This window comes from Misgurnus anguillicaudatus, chromosome 15 (genome assembly GCF_027580225.2).
Source record: "Misgurnus anguillicaudatus chromosome 15, ASM2758022v2, whole genome shotgun sequence".
Taxonomy (NCBI): domain Eukaryota; kingdom Metazoa; phylum Chordata; class Actinopteri; order Cypriniformes; family Cobitidae; genus Misgurnus; species Misgurnus anguillicaudatus.
Window position 1 is genome coordinate 11,253,271 of NC_073351.2, and position 17,467 is coordinate 11,270,737.

The window sequence follows — 17,467 nt, forward strand, 5'->3', positions numbered from 1 at the left end:
AAACAGTCCTGGCTGTCATATGAGTCCAGCATTTTGAAATAGGGTTTTAAATAAGAAAAAAAAACATTCAATTGAACTGGTTTGTCAAAACCACATCAACATTCAGCCCATCCGGAATTTAGTTTTATAAACCACCAATTTTATATCATATTCACAGCTTGACCTTTGGGAGCCAAGTTATCAAATATATCGAAAGTGAAAGTGCTGGAACCTTAAACAGGCAGTCGTATTGTTTGATATCTCTCAGGGCGTTTTGTCTTGTCTGTTGCTCTTGTTCATCTTAAACAAGGCGCAAACTATGCAATGATGCTGGCAGATTTCTAATAAGTTGACAGTTTGATAGGGATGGGAAAGTTTTACAACTTGGCGTATTCCCATCATATACCTCCACAGGGATAGGCTGATAAATCTTTAGCTTGCTATAAAACAGCTTTATTAATAATAGCTTCAGATTCTTGGCATTTTTATAGTTTGTTTGATTGTTTAATGTCTGTTTATTCTGTGATATAATATGAAGATAGGCATTGTGTTTTATATAGTTTACACTCTCTGTATGTTTAGTGCAGTAAGTTTATTGTGACCGCACATAAAGATATATAAATACGTTTTTGGAAGTGCTTGTACAAATGGTAAATAGGAAAAAAGGAAGAAAAAAACAGTTACTACACTTTTACTACTAATAAAAAATATATCAAATCAAAATATATGTTTTATGTTACTTTAACTTAACAAATTAAGTTAAACAATTTTAACTTGTTTTTATAAGTTTTCAACTTACCACAAATCCAAACTTAAAATAGTAAATTGGATTGACTTATAAGCAGGTTGTTTTAACTTTATGCTGCATTTTTTGACAGTGTCGTCTTCATAAGGGAGTGGCAATGCCAAGGTCATGGCTTTGATTCCCAAGGAATGCATGTGTACTGATAAAATGCATGTGTTAAGGTAATGTAATGAATATTTTTAACATCTTTATTCTGATATTTTCCTCGCTGTTCTGCAATTGTCTCATGGAAACTATTCAGTTGTGTGACCTCAGGGTCGGTGGACTGTTGAATAAAATATGATTGTTGTAAACCACAAAATCGAACATCTCATTGAAAACAAAGACTTCAATGTCCACAAACTGTCCCTGATGAATCAGACCACTGTAGAGTTCGGTCTAGTGAGGGGCGGTGGTAGATTCCACTGTGCATATTGCTAGAAGAACTGGATGTTTGTCCAGTCACAAACGTCTGCTCCACAGCTGAGAAACATGAATATTGATAGGACAATGATGTTGGGATGTGTAGGAGAAGAGCTGAGAGGCTTCTTTCATGATGCTCAACTCAATGTTCTGGTTTCACTGAGACTGAAATTTGTTTGGGGGGACAATTGATGGGCAATTGATACAGTACACCTCTTCTGAAGACACTTCATACAGCAGACAGAAACTTCAAGAGACAAATTGCTTTTACATGATGAAAGCCAGTATCTTTTAAACATTTTAAAGACTTTTCAAGCATAACCAGACCAATTAACATCAGTGTAATGAGCCAGTCATCATTCACATGCAATGTCTTATCAAACCTCAGGATTTCCCATAAAGCCCAGCAGATAAAAGTCCCCATAGGGTTTGGATATGCAGGTTAAGGAGCCTGGCTCTGGGTTCTTGATAAGAAAACCAGAACAACAGAGTCGGTACACAGACCTTGCTGTCAGGTCCTCGGCTGTGAGCTGTTGTTGTTTATACTGATGCAGATGAAAGAATGCTTTAAGCTGTTACACAGGTTTACATACCAGCACTGTTTAACACCACATGTGTGACACCGAGGAGGCAAAACCTGTTCTGGTGACACATGCATGTTTTTGTGGTTGGAAGCGTAACTTTTACATGACATGAGGATAATTTTCCTCGATTTTTATTGATTGTAACAAGGTAAGTAACCAAATCTTATTTTCCAAAACTTACTTTTTTTGAGATACTTTAGTATCTCATTCTCAATTAAATGTCTTCTGAATGATAAATGTTTTGCTTTTAAAAATGAGGGAGTCGGATTTCACTGTAAAAAGACTTATTGGTTCAACTTTAAAAAGTAAGTTACCTGGTTGCCTTAAAATTTTGAGTTAATTCAAAAATATTAGTCAACTAATATGTGTGAACTAATATGAATGAATGAATTTTAAGGCAACCAGGTAACTTACACTCTAATAATAGCTGGGTTATTTTTAACCCATGATGGGTAAATATGGGACAGAACACATGCTATGTTAAAAATGACCTATTGCTGCCATTACGAACCATTGTAAAAGTGTAGTAACCATGTTTATTTGGTGTATTGATTACTATTAGCAAAACCATGGTTTTACTACAATAACCATGTTTTTAACTGTAGTAAAACCATGGTTCATCTTCGTAAGGGTGGGTTAAAAATGACCCAATGTTGTGTAACCATAGGTTACAAAAACCCATCAATATTGTGTTTAACATCTGGAAAAGTAAATTTTTATTAGTGACTTCACAAACAAAAAGTGACTCAGAGATGTAACATTTACATGATGAATAGTTGGTGGTTTTGTGTATTGGGATGCAAGGTTCCCCCCTCGGCTTATATGGGACAGTAAAGGGGTTAATGACTTGAGAAAGAGGAATGAATGAGACCTCCTGTTGAGTGTGAAGTCATTGACAGGCAAATTTCCTATCAGTCTTTCGCCCTGGAATTTGTTTCAAAGCATCATGTTGTAAAAAGTGGCCAAGAGTCTCTCTCTAGTGAGTGTTTTAGACCAGATCCCATTCCTTCCTCATTTCTTAACAGCTTTACTTATTTCTCTTATCCAACTGACATACACAGTCCAATCTGATTTTCCTTTAATGCTGAGCACTGCATTCTAGTACTGATGGCTTTACAGATATGAATCATTGAAGTGTTTCATTGGCATGTTTTGTCCCTTGAGTGTTGTTGTGATACAGAGTCCAATCCAACGGCTGGATATGTAGATGAAATTGGTGTTTTCCTTACAAATTGTTGTTATACTCTACCACCTAATTTGATTAATTTATAAGAATGCAATGATTTACATGGCAATGTGACATAAAGTACACATGCAAATACAAATCAAGATTGGCTTAAGAGTTTCCCTATACAGTTTGTTTACAATAACTGTAGGTCAGTCTATGCAGTGATCCATTAAATTTGCAATTTGCATATCATATTACCCTTTTTGGACTCAGTCTGTTAATTTTTCCAAGTAACAAAAATCCAAGTCATGCCACATTCCCTGAATCCCTCATGTTGCACACTTCAGTGTTTCGAGTTATATATTCTCAGAAATGGATCATGGAGTCACATCATGGACCGAGAGCTTTGTTTATCTGGTCATCAGGGTTTTTCCTGTTCAACCAGTTTAGGTTGGAACAAATGTTGTTTTAATTGTTTGATAAGCTTGTCGATGACTTTTGTTTAGGAGTTATTGTACTGAGAAACAAAGAGAAAAATACTTTTAATCAATAAAACCCCAAAAGGTAAAACTACACCAATACTATAAAAGTACAATAAATTAATTCAGGATCTCTTTTAAATTGTTTAGTTTTTTATGTTTACGTCTGTGACAGATTTATAAAAAAGGTCTAAAAAAGGTTAATACAGTGTGCTATCGTAATGATTTACATTCAAAGGTGCTTGCTTGTGTGTGAAGCGAAACTTTCTGCAACCGCTTCATTGAAAATGCAGTCTTTATCATGCTAATGGACTATCGACTGCCCTCTTCTTGACGTCACGTCAGGGTGCGAGAGCGCGCTGGCGGCTCTCGTGCTGCTGAGGAAATGCGCTTTGACCGCGCGCGGGCGAGCTGAAGGCTCACTTTAACTGCGTTTAAATACAAGAGGAGATGCTTTACATAAACATCTTACTTTAACTACGACAGACATCGCATGCACAGACCTCCAGGTAAGTTAGGATTTTGCGTGTGGAACTGGATGTTTTGATTTTTGTTTTCGTATATTTTATGGTACAGAAGCTCTGGTAACTTTACAGTAAGGTTGTAACGTTATTTGTTTACAAGTAACTGATGAACTAACAATGAACAATACTTCTAAAACAAATTTCTGTTCATGTTAATTTCGGAATTTACTAATACATTTATAAAATCAAACGTAACTCTTAACATTAATTAATACACATGAACTAAAACTAAATGTGTTAAAATTAACAAGACTTAATACGTGCTGAAAATTATATTGTTCATTGTTTGTTCACGTTAGTTAATGCATTGTTTACCTATACAACCTTAATGTAACGTGTTACCGTATACAGACTTGAAAATGTCTGTATGAAATAGAAAAGCAAAAGTCTGTATGGTCTCGTGCATTTAAGCAAAATATTGTAATCGCTATATAACCGTTGTATTTCTGATGGTTAAATGATAAAGCGGATCTGTTAAGACATGTATTTTCTTGCAGTATAGATCTTATGCTGGCAAAGGCTTTTATTTAAATCTGAAGAGACGCTTTTACAGTAGCCACAGGGTAAAATCGTTACCATAGGGTTTGGCTTGTCTGTGCTTGATAACCAGGACAGCTGCAATACACCTAAAGCAAGTAGGCTACAGTGCACAGTTGTTTTTAATGTATTTCTGTGTCATACATAATCTAGTTTATAGTTACCATCATGTCTACAAGTGTATTCCCCCTGCGATTATTTACAGAAATGTTGGGCAACACAAAATCCCATATGATGTTCAGTGTGCACAGAGACACACGACTGAGACACCTGTTTCCCCTATTGGATATAATTCTGCTTAGATTCAAAACATTATGATTTTACACTAACAAAAAGTACTGAAACACCACGGTACCATCATGTTATTTGAACATATGGTACCTTTGTAATGTCTTGTTTCTTTCTTGAGTTCACATACATATAATGCTAGTGTGAATCGTAAATATTCGTAAAAATTCACGTAAATAAATGCATAGATCTTATTTTATTAAATGCATAGATATAATTGTTCAATCAGTGGCATGCAAATTGTACAGAGACTACATGATGTGCACACAGCAGGGAAGTTATTTTATCATTAAGTTCATCAGACGGATTGGTTTTTATTATCTGATAAGTTTAAGCAAATTATACAGAAAGAAGTTATGTCTGCACATGATTATTAAATATTGCCTTTCCAGATCCAGTCTGCATTTGGCCAAAGATGGAACTTCACACAACTCTGAAACTGCATTAATCTGCTATTCATTATTTCCCAGATTTCCCAGACAAACACTTTGTCCTTTTATATCATAGCCAACTGTTGTTCACTCCACGCAGATTGCTTTCATTGATCAGGCGTGGGATTTCCATGTACTCAAACTAGTCACCGTGTAGGCTTCCGGCCACCCGCACTAAAGCACTGGATCCCTGACCAGTTATTCATAAAAATTCCATAGGGATCGCTGCTCTCGAGAACTGATCAACCCATGCACTGTCATTTATAAGGCTTGTGTGCTGTTGACTTTGGCTGCAGATGTTCTTTATGTTGGAAGTTGGATCCGTAATAGCCTTCTGTAGTCCAGCGTTACACCCATGAGAGCCTAACATGGGAAACTTCATGCTTCGCAGCTGTCACGTTGATCATAACGATAAAGACCCAAAATAAAATATGGGCAAGCTGAAAACTCCTGGTCCCATTTCAAATGTCTACAGGCACTTCCTTTTGTAGACTTATTATGGTATTACAATACTGACAGTGCCAGAAGTATCTAATTGTTATAACCAATCTTCAAGATGACTTCAAAGAACATTAAAGATACATGAATTCATGAAAGTAATACCATACAATGATGTTTGACCACGGTGATACACAGTGTAGTGGGTGAAAAACACTTTGCTTTGCAGAAATTTGACAAATTTGAGGCTTTCTGGTATTTAGCCATAGGGTTTGGCTTGTCTGTGCTTGATAAAAAGCACATCTGTAATACACTTAAAGCAAATTAATAGCATCTGGGCACGTCAAGAGTTCCCCCCACGATTATTTACCTAAATGATACCCAACGACTGCATTATAAGATTTATGACTTGAAGGAGTCTTGACCAAAATAAAAGTAAATTGCTGAAAATTTGTTCTCCACAAAGCTTTCAAATCTTATTATGTATGCATATTAAATTTGCTGCGTTATGATTGGTCACTGACATATAAAACCTTATTCGGTTCTTTTTCATGCACCATGTTTAAATGCATATATAAGAGCTACTATCTATTACATTTTGCAAACGTGTCTCCTTGCTATCCAAAGCTACATTGAATGTGTCTGGGAGCTTTGGGGACATAAATGATTCTTGATATCATTTCACAACATCTCCATTTCATCTCTCAACAGACAGCGGGATGGCTGGGAAGCCGTTCCGGGCCACGTACATCTGGACTAACATCATCAACAATCTTCAGATGCAGGTGGAGGTAAAGAGGAGACGGCACAATCTGAAAATCTATCACGACTGCTTCTTGGGCTCGGAGGCCGTGGATGTGGTTCTGGCTCATATCATACAGAGCAAGGTCTGCGGCGATGAGGAGGTTCCTCGATTCAAAGCCGTCCGCCTGTGCCAGGCCCTCATGGAGGCCAGGGTGTTCGAGGCGGTGGACACCAAGGTTTTTGGGAAAGAGAAGAGGCAAGCAAAGTTTGAGGACAGCAGCTGTAGTCTGTACAGGTTTCTTAACACGTCGACTCCCGGCACATCAAGCCCAGTGACCATCGAGAGCGGGTACGACTCGCTCAACGCACAGAGGAACAGCTACGGTTCACCCTACCAAAGGTATCATTAACTCACTGAGGTTATTCACAGATATATTTATGCATTTAGCAGATGGTTGACTTACAGTGCAGTCAATCTATACATTGGATGAGTATTTGTGTGTACCCCAAGGTCGAACCCATGACCTTTGCACTGCTAACACAGCGTTTAGTGATTGACACATTTTTGACTGATTGATGTCAGATTACATGTGCACATTCTGTCTATACCTGACTTTTTTTTTCTTATATGGTAATATGGAGGGTTGCAGAAACCCCTACATGTGTCTAATTGTATAGTTCACAAATTATGTGATGTCACATTAACAAGAGAATCAAAACAGCATATCTAATGAGACTGCCTTGGTTTAATGGGGATTAAAAAAGGTGTGGGTGGATTGTTTTCATTTTAGGGTGGTTGTGTTCACACGCTGCTAACACACATTTATGTCCAAACTTCTTGTAAAAGTGGATTTTGCATAATAGGTTCCCTTTAAGCGAATGCTCTCAGCACATATTATACGTTCATGAAATACTTTCGCTTCAAATCCCCTTAATCCCGGCCTCAGGCCATTCAGAAATACAGGTTGTCAGAATCTATTAAGACGAGTCAAATAACCATTTAACCATAAACATTTATTTCATTACTTTTTCTTCAGGAAACAAGATACTGTGTATTGCAGCAACTCGCCGGTCAAAACAGATAAATCTCTGGAGGATGTTTTAGGAAATCTGAACATGAACACCATAACACCACAGATGATGAATATGGGTTTATCACAGGAGTGTAAGTGTTTCTTAGCTCATAATTCATACTTTTGTTGTGTTTTATTACGAAGGGGTGTGGTATATGTTGTCTATGCAAACAAGGTTTTACCAGTTTCTATGAATAATCCATTAATGTGCATTCACACCAGATGCGAATGAAGCGCTTCATTTGCGTGTATTTGGATGCTTGAACATTTTGTGTTAACTTGCTTCATTCGTACGTGAAATACGCGTCATCCCCACATGAAATACACGTCATCCGCACATGAAATACACGTAATTTTTGTGTCAAATTCAGATACGGATAATACACTCAATTTGCCGGCTTTTGCTTGCTCCTAGTCTCAATATGTATTTATGTAGCTCAAATTGAGTAAAAAGCGTTTTTTTTACATCTTAACAGATTGTCAGACCTCCTCACTCACTTTTTTCCAAACAAGATTCTTTTAATTCCTGTTTCTATAAAAGTACGAAGATGTGTCTTACAGCTCCGGGTGTCCACATTGTTGTTTTGTATTTGTGCCTCAGCTCGCTACGTCGTAACTACGTCACTGCTATAGCAAGCTCCTGATTGGTTAACGTGATGCAAATATCCGGTAACGTTCAGTTTCATTTGCGCTGCGACATACCCGCAAATTGAGGAGCGAACGACACCGCAGGATAGCGATCGAGTCTTAACATTGACCTAACATGTAAATCATTTGCTTTATTTGTTTCTGGAGTGAACGCACTATTATGCTGCGTACACACCAGACGCAAAGCATCGCATTCCATGCTCTAGTTTACTCGTGGGATTTAACTTTGTGTCATGCAAATTTTTTACTATAGTTTAATATTTTCAACTTGCGCGAAGACACGTTTGAGGCGAATAGCGTATGTTTATTTGCGGCAATCGCGTCGCCTAATTCGGGTCATTTGCATCGGCCTACGCGAGTTCGCGTCTACTCGTGTCTAGGCATTAACTTTGCATGTAATCTCCTCGTGCTATTGGTTGAATTCGTGTTTTGTTTGAAAGCACCATTAGACTTTAAGTCATATAGGATTTAATTGTTTATATTGATACATATTTCTAAATAAAGAGCATTGATTTTGATTTATGGACAAGCACCTCCCACATTCTCTTTAGAAATTTAGTAGTGCTTATACAGTAAAATATTAAAGTAAATCCTCTTTAGGTCTTTTAAAGTTAATCCTCTTTAGATGTTTAACTCTTGGATAACTCTTTCAGTGATGGACGAGATATGGAGACAACAGACAGTCTTGAGACTCTTGCAGTTGATTGAATTGCCTCTTCTGGAGAGTCTGTTAGAGGGCAAAGAGAGTCCTCGTCCACCCCTCCACAGCATGGACAGTGACCCTGACCTCCTCTACACCAGCAGTTACCTGGACCGCGAGATCCTAAAGGCCTTCAGTGAGGCTCAGTATGTTACAGTGATTTCCCCATAACTCAATATAATATGCTAACCTAGACCACAAAACCAGTCATAATAAGTCACACTGGTATATTTGTAGCAAAATCATTAGGATATTAAGCAAAGATGTTTCATGAAGATATTTTGTACATTTCCTACCATAAATTTATAAAAACGTATTCATTATTAGTAAAATCTGTTGCTAAGGACTTTATTTGGACAACTTTAAAGGCGTTTTTCTCAAAATTGAGATTGTTTTATATTTTCATATGTGTCTCAGCCAAATTGTGTCCAATCCTCAATGGAAAGCTTATCAATTCAGCTTTCAGGTTATGTATAAACCTCAAGTTCAAAAAATTGACCCTCTGACTGGTTTTGTGGTCAAGGTTCACATATATGATATATGATGTCCCATAGACTTCCATTGTAAGTGCACTTCTGTGTAAACACAAAGCTATATTTAGAAATATATAAAACATTTAATACATAGTGAACTGCAGGGTATGGTCGGCTGGTTATGCAATGCGTCTCTTTGAAGACCCAACCCTACAGGCCATTTGGCTTCCCCCACCCAGTCCCGAAACACTCTTTCTTCCTCTTACATTTTCTGGTGAATGAAATGTTTCTTTGTAATCTTATCTCCTTGTGTAGGCATGTATTCCTCATTCTTTAAAGTGTTGCTTTTTGTTAGTCGGCTGTTTTGGTTTTGATTCTTTAGAGTTTTGTAATAAAATACATACGAATATCTTCAGTTCGATCTGTTTATCAATAATTTAATTCCTCTTTATCTTTCCAACAGGGCAGATAACTGGCTGTCCGCAGCTGTTGATTGTCTGGAGTTTCTTCCCGATCAGCTGGTGGTGGATGTGAGCAGAGGTTTGTCCAAATGTGCGGAGGAGACGTCCCAGTACAAGCAGCTCCTGTATGGTGTCCTCGTGCAGCACTATGGCCAGTCCGAATACCCACCACTGCTCAGTAACCATGTCTTTGACATTCACACGGGGCTGACTGAGCTACTAGGTAAAGAACATTCCTTGATATCTTTGAAGGGCACCTATTATGCAAAATAAATTTTTTTGGACATAAATGTGTGTTGAAATGAAAACGTCCACCCTACAATGAAAAAAATCCACCTACTTTTCTTATATCCCCTTTAATGTGATGTCACACTGACACAGCCACTGTTTCTTTTGGCAAGGGCATCATCATTTGCATGTAAAGGGACAGACATGAAAACAGCGCTTTTGCCTTCCACCCAAATAGGGGCATTTTGGAAACGCTATAATAAATTATCTGTGGGGTATTTTAAGCTAAAACTTCATAAATATATGTTGGGCACACCTGAGACTTATTTGACAAAATGGGCATATAGATGTCCTTTAATATTGACTGAGTAAGATCATTTAAAACCCCCTAGTAACCACATGGTCCATGTAGCTACCCAAAACATCACTGGCTTGTAATTCAAAGAGATATTTCATCCGAAAATGGAAATTTTGTGGTCGCTCATGCTATACATTATTCTTAACATTTATGACTTTCTGTCTTTTGTGAAGAACCTTTAAATAATGAAATATTTTGTTTACAATGTGTGCAGTAAATGGTAAAGGTGTACAGGCGCTGGAGGCTCTTCAGTTGTGCCTGAAGCTTCAGGATTCACGCAGTCGAGAGGAACTCCGCAGGTTACTGCGCTTCATGGCTCTCGCCGCCAGCCCTCAGGAACTTAAACTACATAAAGAGGTAAAAACAACACACAGCTGAAAAAGGCATCTCAGTCCAAAGACTTAATGTAGCTCATTTATGTAAGCCAGGAGACTCTGGACTGCCAGTGTACTGTATGTAGGTAAATGATTAAATGAGCACTTGGGTTTAATGTTGTTATTGAATGATGTAGCTGAGCATCATGTGAACAGTGGTAGTTTAAAAAGCATTTGAAACCATTTCGTCCAATTTTATTTTCCATTCCTAGTCACTTGAAGAAATTTGAATTACAAAACGTGGGGTAAAAAATGATATGAGACAATTATTCACAGCAATTCCCATAGATATTTCAGAAAAGCTGGTAGATATTGATACCACACAAAACTGGAATTGTAAAAACCCAACGAGTAAAAACTATGCAGTTAAACAGGCCAGTGTGACAAATCCATGTAGGCGACTTGAGTGTTTTTCTGGTTTAGTCAAGTAAATTTTTACACCTACATGAATAACATTCCAGCTATAATCAGTCCAGACAATTGACAAACTGTTTGTTTGTTTTGTAGATAGAGAACAGAATGGCAGTGAAGAGGGCGTTCTCCAGCGCTATTGTGTATGGGACCAAACTAGCCAAAGGGAAAGTTGATCTTCTGCTTCTTTTCATGATGGACAACCACCATGACCTCTTTAAGGCAAGTCAAACCAGATAACAACACTTCAAGCATCTGTCCACACAGCACATGTTCATGTGCTGATTTCCACCTTGCCGGCATTTCAACGTTGATTCACCATTGAATCAACTTCAAGGACTTTTTTCAAGGTTGATTCAACCTTTTAATTTTGCATATTGAATCGATTTTGATATCGCAACGTTGTTTTAACGTCTCACTTTTAACATCTGTGAATTAAGGTATTTGCGTGAATGGCAAATTAACGTTGAAATATGCATTGATTTTGCAACGGAAAAACGGAAATATAACTGACCTTTAACGTTGAAATATGGTTGAAATAATGTCAGTTGTTTGTTCAAAGTTGATTAAATTTGCGAAATCAAAAGGTAATTCAACGTTGATTCAGCTTTGTCCTTGACGTTGATTCAACGGTGAATCAACGTTGAAATGCCAGCTGGGATTAAAAATCAACGTTGAAATTTGGTTGAAATAATGTCAGTTGTTTGTCCAACGTTGATTCAATTTGCAAAATCAAAAGGTAATTCAGCGTTGATTCAACCTTGTCCTTGCCGTTGATTCAACAGTGAATCAATGTTGAAATGCCAGTTGGGATTAAAAATCAACGTTGAAATTTGGTTGAAATAATGTCAGTTGTTTGTTCAACGTTGATTCAATTTGCAAAATCAAAAGGTAATTCAACGTTGATTCAACTTTGTCCTTGACGTTGATTCAACGGTGAATCAATATTGAAATGCCAGCTGGGATTAAAAATCAACGTTGAAATGTGGTTGAAGTAATGTCTGTTGTTTGTTCAATGTTGAATCAATTTGCAAAATCAAAAGGTAATTCAACGTTGATTTAACCTTGTCCTTGACGTTGATTCAACAGTGAATCAATATTGAAATCCCAGCTGGGATTAAAAATCAACGTTGAAATTTGGTTGAAATAATGTCTGTTGTTTGTTCAACGTTGATTCAATTTGCAAAATCAAAAGGTAATTCAACGTTGATTCAGCTTTGTCCTTGACGTTGATTCAACGGTGAATCAACGTTGAAATGCCAGCTGGGATTAAAAATCAACGTTGAAATTTGGTTGAAATAATGTCAGTTGTTTGTCCAACGTTGATTCAATTTGCAAAATCAAAAGGTAATTCAACGTTGATTCAACCTTGTCCTTGCCGTTGATTCAACAGTGAATCAATGTTGAAATGCCAGTTGGGATTAAAAATCAACGTTGAAATTTGGTTGAAATAATGTCAGTTGTTTGTTCAACGTTGATTCAATTTGCAAAATCAAAAGGTAATTCAACGTTGATTTAACCTTGTCCTTGACGTTGATTCAACGGTGAATCAATATTGAAATGCCAGCTGGGATTAAAAATCAACGTTGAAATGTGGTTGAAGTAATGTCTGTTGTTTGTTCAATGTTGAATCAATTTGCAAAATCAAAAGGTAATTCAACGTTGATTTAACCTTGTCCTTGACGTTGATTCAACAGTGAATCAATATTGAAATCCCAGCTGGGATTAAAAATCAACGTTGAAATTTGGTTGAAATAATGTCTGTTGTTTGTTCAACGTTGATTCAATTTGCAAAATCAAAAGGTAATTCAACGTTGATTCAGCTTTGTCCTTGACGTTGATTCAACGGTGAATCAACGTTGAAATGCCAGCTGGGATTAAAAATCAACGTTGAAATTTGGTTGAAATAATGTCAGTTGTTTGTCCAACGTTGATTCAATTTGCAAAATCAAAAGGTAATTCAACGTTGATTCAACCTTGTCCTTGCCGTTGATTCAACAGTGAATCAATGTTGAAATGCCAGTTGGGATTAAAAATCAACGTTGAAATTTGGTTGAAATAATGTCAGTTGTTTGTCCAATGTTGATTCAATTAGCAAAATCAAAAGGTAATTCAACGTTGATTCAACTTTGTCCTTGACTTTGATTCAACGGTGAATCAATATTGAAATGCCAGCTGGGATTAAAAATCAACGTTGAAATTTGGTTGAAATAATGTCTGTTGTTTGTTCAACGTTGAATCAATTTGCAAAATCAAAAGGTAATTCAACATTGATTCAACCTGGTCCTTGATGTTGATTCAACGGTGAATCAATATTGAAATCCCAGCTGGGATTAAAAATCAACGTTAAAATTTGGTTGAAATAATGTCAGTTGTTGGTTCAACATTGTTTCAATTTGTAACATCAAAAGGTAATTCAACGTTTATTGCCTTGTCCTTGATGTTGATATAACCAACAACTGACATTATTTCAACGTTGAAGGTCAGTTGTGTGCCAGCTGGGGCCACATTAACATGATGAAGAGATGATGAATAATTAGCTTTTTATTATTGCAAATAAACCTTGACATATGCGATGGATTAAACCTCTAATGCAATAAATAAATAAATGGCTATTAGGTGGATCCGAGTTGAAATAATTTTATTACAGTATAAAAATTGAGTTTGTCCATTTTTGTCCCAACGTTGGGTTAAAAATAAAACAGCATTTTTTTTAGACTGTAAATGAACGAAAGTCTAACGTAAAACACTCAGCTATGTAGTAAATTGGTTGCCTGGGCCAACCGTCAATGATATAGTTTATTGGTCATCAGAATCAGGGTATCCCAGAGATCCGTGCAATAAAGTGACACACATAATGACCTTTAATGGTTTTCACATGTTTTGAAAATGTGACAGCAGATTGCCTTGTCAATATTTCTGATCATTTGTGTTTTATAAGCTAGTGTATTTGTTTTATGAACCTGACAGCAAGGACCCAAAATGTGTGTTTGAAGTAATGTGATTGTTTTTTTTCTTCTAGATTCCTGTCACATTGCACAGACTTGTAAGTGAAAGACTGACCTGTATTATTAAGGGAACAGATCCAGATCTCATCACGGGTAAGATACGTTTTTTTTAAAGGGCACATATTATGTCAATTTTTACAAGATGTATTATAAGCAGTGTTGGGTAAGTTACTCAAAAAAAGTAATTAATTACTAGTTCCTAATTACATCTTGAATCATGTAATTAGATTACTTTACAAATTACTCTCTCCAAAAAGTATTTAATTACTTATTACTAATTACTTTCTAAATCCTATGATACAAGGACAGGCTTGAAATGGCTCAAAGAAATAATCTATAAAAGTACATCAATTTTTCTTGTCCGACTTTATGGTCCAATTCTCTCTATTAACTAACTATTAACTACTTTTTGCCTCAATAAACTCCAACTACTGCTTATTAATACTAAAGAAGTTGTTAATTTTAAGTATTGGTAGAAATGGGGAGGGTTAAAAATGTAGAATAAGGTTTTGCAGAATCAGGCATTAATATGTGCTATTAAGTATTAACAAACAGCCAACATCTCATTAATATTAATGCTAATAATCAACCAGTTAATAGTGAGAATTGTATACTAAAACCATGTTAAATCCACTATCGTATTATAGTATACATAATTGTTCTACAGTCCATACACAGTATTTAGTTACATCAGAAGTAACTGTAATTAGATTACAAGAAAAATAAGAGTAATCCCTTACTTTACTTTTCCAAAGGAAAAGTAATTAAATTACAGTAACTAATTACTTAGTAACTAGTTACACCCAACACTGATTATAAGTCTTAGGGGTGCCTAGAATGTGTCTGTAAAAATTCAGTTTAAAATACCCCACAGATCATTTATCATAGAGCATGTTCAAAATGCCTCTATTTGGGTGTCTGTACCTTTAAATGCAAATGAGCTACTGCGTCTCACTCCCTTACCAACAGACAGTAAGCGCTTTTGGTTAAAACAGATCTGATTCCTGTGAATACAGTCTAAAATTAACCAGTCAGTCAATGGCTGTGGGCGGGGCTTCATCAGTGTGATGTCACATTCACAATAGAATCAAAATGTACATGTCTATTAAGACTGCTTTGGTTTATTGGGGATTTAAAAAGGAGAGGGTGTATTAAACCTTGTAAATGTGGATTTGCATAATATGTGCTCTTTAAAGCTGATGGTTATCAATTATGTATGTGAATGAAACACAAAAACACAGCCCACAATCATTATTTACAAAAACAATTCACTGAAAACTCTTTCCTCTCTTATAGGTGCAACATACTGTCGCCGCATTACTGGAAAAGATTACATAGAAACAGTTCAGAAAACTACCAGAGAAGAGCTATGGACTTTGCTAAAAACTATACACGAGAACTCGAAATTTTCTGTGAAAGAGAAGCGCAGACTGCTTGGACAGTTTTACAAAGGCCATCCTGAAATATTTGTGCAATATTTCGGTAACCGAATATCAAGTGCTTGTATTTAACCTCATCTCGGGTTATACCAAAGAACTATTGTATGATATGTAAAGAATATTTTTTATGTAAATATGTACATTTTGTAGAAAAAGACAGTTCAGTTTTATTTTTTACAAATGTGTGCTTGTAAGTCCACGTGTTAACATAAAGGTCAAAGCTTGACATGTTTAAAAGAGCACAAATATGTCTGTACTAATGCTAGCTACTGTAGGAGGTGAGTTTGTTACAGTGCTTAGGAGAAACTAAATGTTATATTTTTCAATAGTTGAAAAGGGGTCACTGGCCCCAAACTTTGCAGGTCCTGTCACAGAATATGTCTACAACATAGTTAAAAATGGTTGTCACCCTAAATGGCTGACTAATGAAAAATGTGCATTGGTTAACTCGGCATGCTTCAAGGAATTTAAAGAGTCCATGTCTGGACCAGTAAGTGGTGCCAAAACTGTACCTTCAAGTTATGATTGTTGATAAACTTTGCAGCCTCATATTTATTTTGGTGTGCTTATGTGAACATTTTGGTTTTACTCAACCTTTTGCTGTGAGTGTCTCTAATGATACCAAATATTGTGCAAATTGAACAAACATCACAAGATGCATTTGAATCAGCATAAACAATTAAGTGTTGAGAGCACCAGTGGGTCTTTTATTTGTACTGTTGTATGGCTCTATCATAAGAAAACTTATCATCATAGTAGGGCTGTGGACTTTTTTAGACATGCACCTTGTTTTAAAATATGTACCTTAATAATTTCAGTCATTTTTTTAAGTGCAGTTATTAAAATGCTCCATTTTCCAGTACAAACATCTCACATGTGCTTTTACAGATAAATGTATTATTATGTAACAGGGATGGCGATCAGAATAGGCATGACTCGAGGGAACAATGCATCTGTATCACTGTGTGCTGTGCAAATTATGCGTAGCATTAACAACAGCAGAAAAACCAGAGCAGGATTTTAACATCCTGATGTGACTCCAACAGTGAGTCAGTACAACAGTAGGGTGGGATTTTATCATGACAAGTGGTCTCTTTGAGAGGTACTTGGAACTTAGCTTGTAATGTCAGGCGAAACAATTACATGCAGCGTTTAAAATAAGGGTTTAATTTTACTTTTAGATTTCATGTTGATTTAAAGATGTTGTGTGTAGATTTTTAGCGGCATCTAGTGGTGAGACTGTGAATTGCAACCAATCAGTCCACAGCTCACCACTCATTTTCGAAATGCATAGTAAAGCTACGGTAGCCAAGAGATAAGCACGCCATCGTTTGCGACAACTCACTCTGTAGAGCTATTTGTCCGTTTAGGGTTATTGTAGAAAAATGGCGACTTCCATTTGAAGACCATAGCCGGTATAAAAAAATACATTACTACCCGCTGGGTATGTAGATAAAACGGCTCATTCTAAGGTAATAAAAACATGTAGGTTAATGCAGAATAAAATATAAATAAAAAAGGTAGTAAAACAATACAGTTATTGTTTACAATTATGTAAGGTCTCTTTGTTAGCGAACGAGAAGAGCCGACTCCTGTCAGCGAGAGCCGAATCTTCATTCGCAGGTAGGGGCAGGACCTATTTGTATGTCGCATACGATGCATACCATTCTGTGAAAGAAGAAAGGGGGATAGACTACGGTGGCCTCAAGGTGCAAATATAAATTACAATGGTAAATTACTTATTTACTAGATTAAAAACAAATTTACAAGTTTTTTTAAACAAATTTACAATTAGTGAACAAATTCACAAGTTTTTAACAAATGAGTGAACAAATTTACAAGGTTTTTTTAAACAAATTTACAAGTTTTTTTAACAAATTTACAATGAGTGAACATGTACTAGTTTTTTAAACAA

The 17,467-nt window shown here is 36.3% G+C and overlaps 1 protein-coding gene across 3 annotated transcripts; it reads left to right on the forward strand.

Annotated features, from left to right (window-relative positions):
* Nucleotides 1-921: 921 nt before the first annotated feature.
* On the forward strand, nucleotides 922-16,418 carry depdc7a (DEP domain containing 7, paralog a). 3 transcript variants are annotated; one of them, XM_055174902.2, is made up of 9 exons: nucleotides 922-945; nucleotides 6,347-6,779; nucleotides 7,417-7,544; nucleotides 8,754-8,946; nucleotides 9,737-9,957; nucleotides 10,535-10,677; nucleotides 11,202-11,327; nucleotides 14,128-14,206; nucleotides 15,410-16,418. In XM_055174902.2, exons 2-9 carry the CDS (start codon nucleotides 6,355-6,357, stop codon nucleotides 15,622-15,624), a joined length of 1,530 nt encoding a protein of 509 aa, XP_055030877.2. In that variant the 5' UTR covers nucleotides 922-945; nucleotides 6,347-6,354; the 3' UTR covers nucleotides 15,625-16,418. The 3 variants fall into 3 exon arrangements, with proteins under 3 accessions (XP_055030877.2, XP_055030876.2, XP_055030875.2); XM_055174901.2 differs by lacking the exon at nucleotides 922-945 and adding an exon at nucleotides 1,815-1,918; XM_055174900.2 differs by lacking the exon at nucleotides 922-945 and adding an exon at nucleotides 3,760-3,926.
* Nucleotides 16,419-17,467: the final 1,049 nt, after the last annotated feature.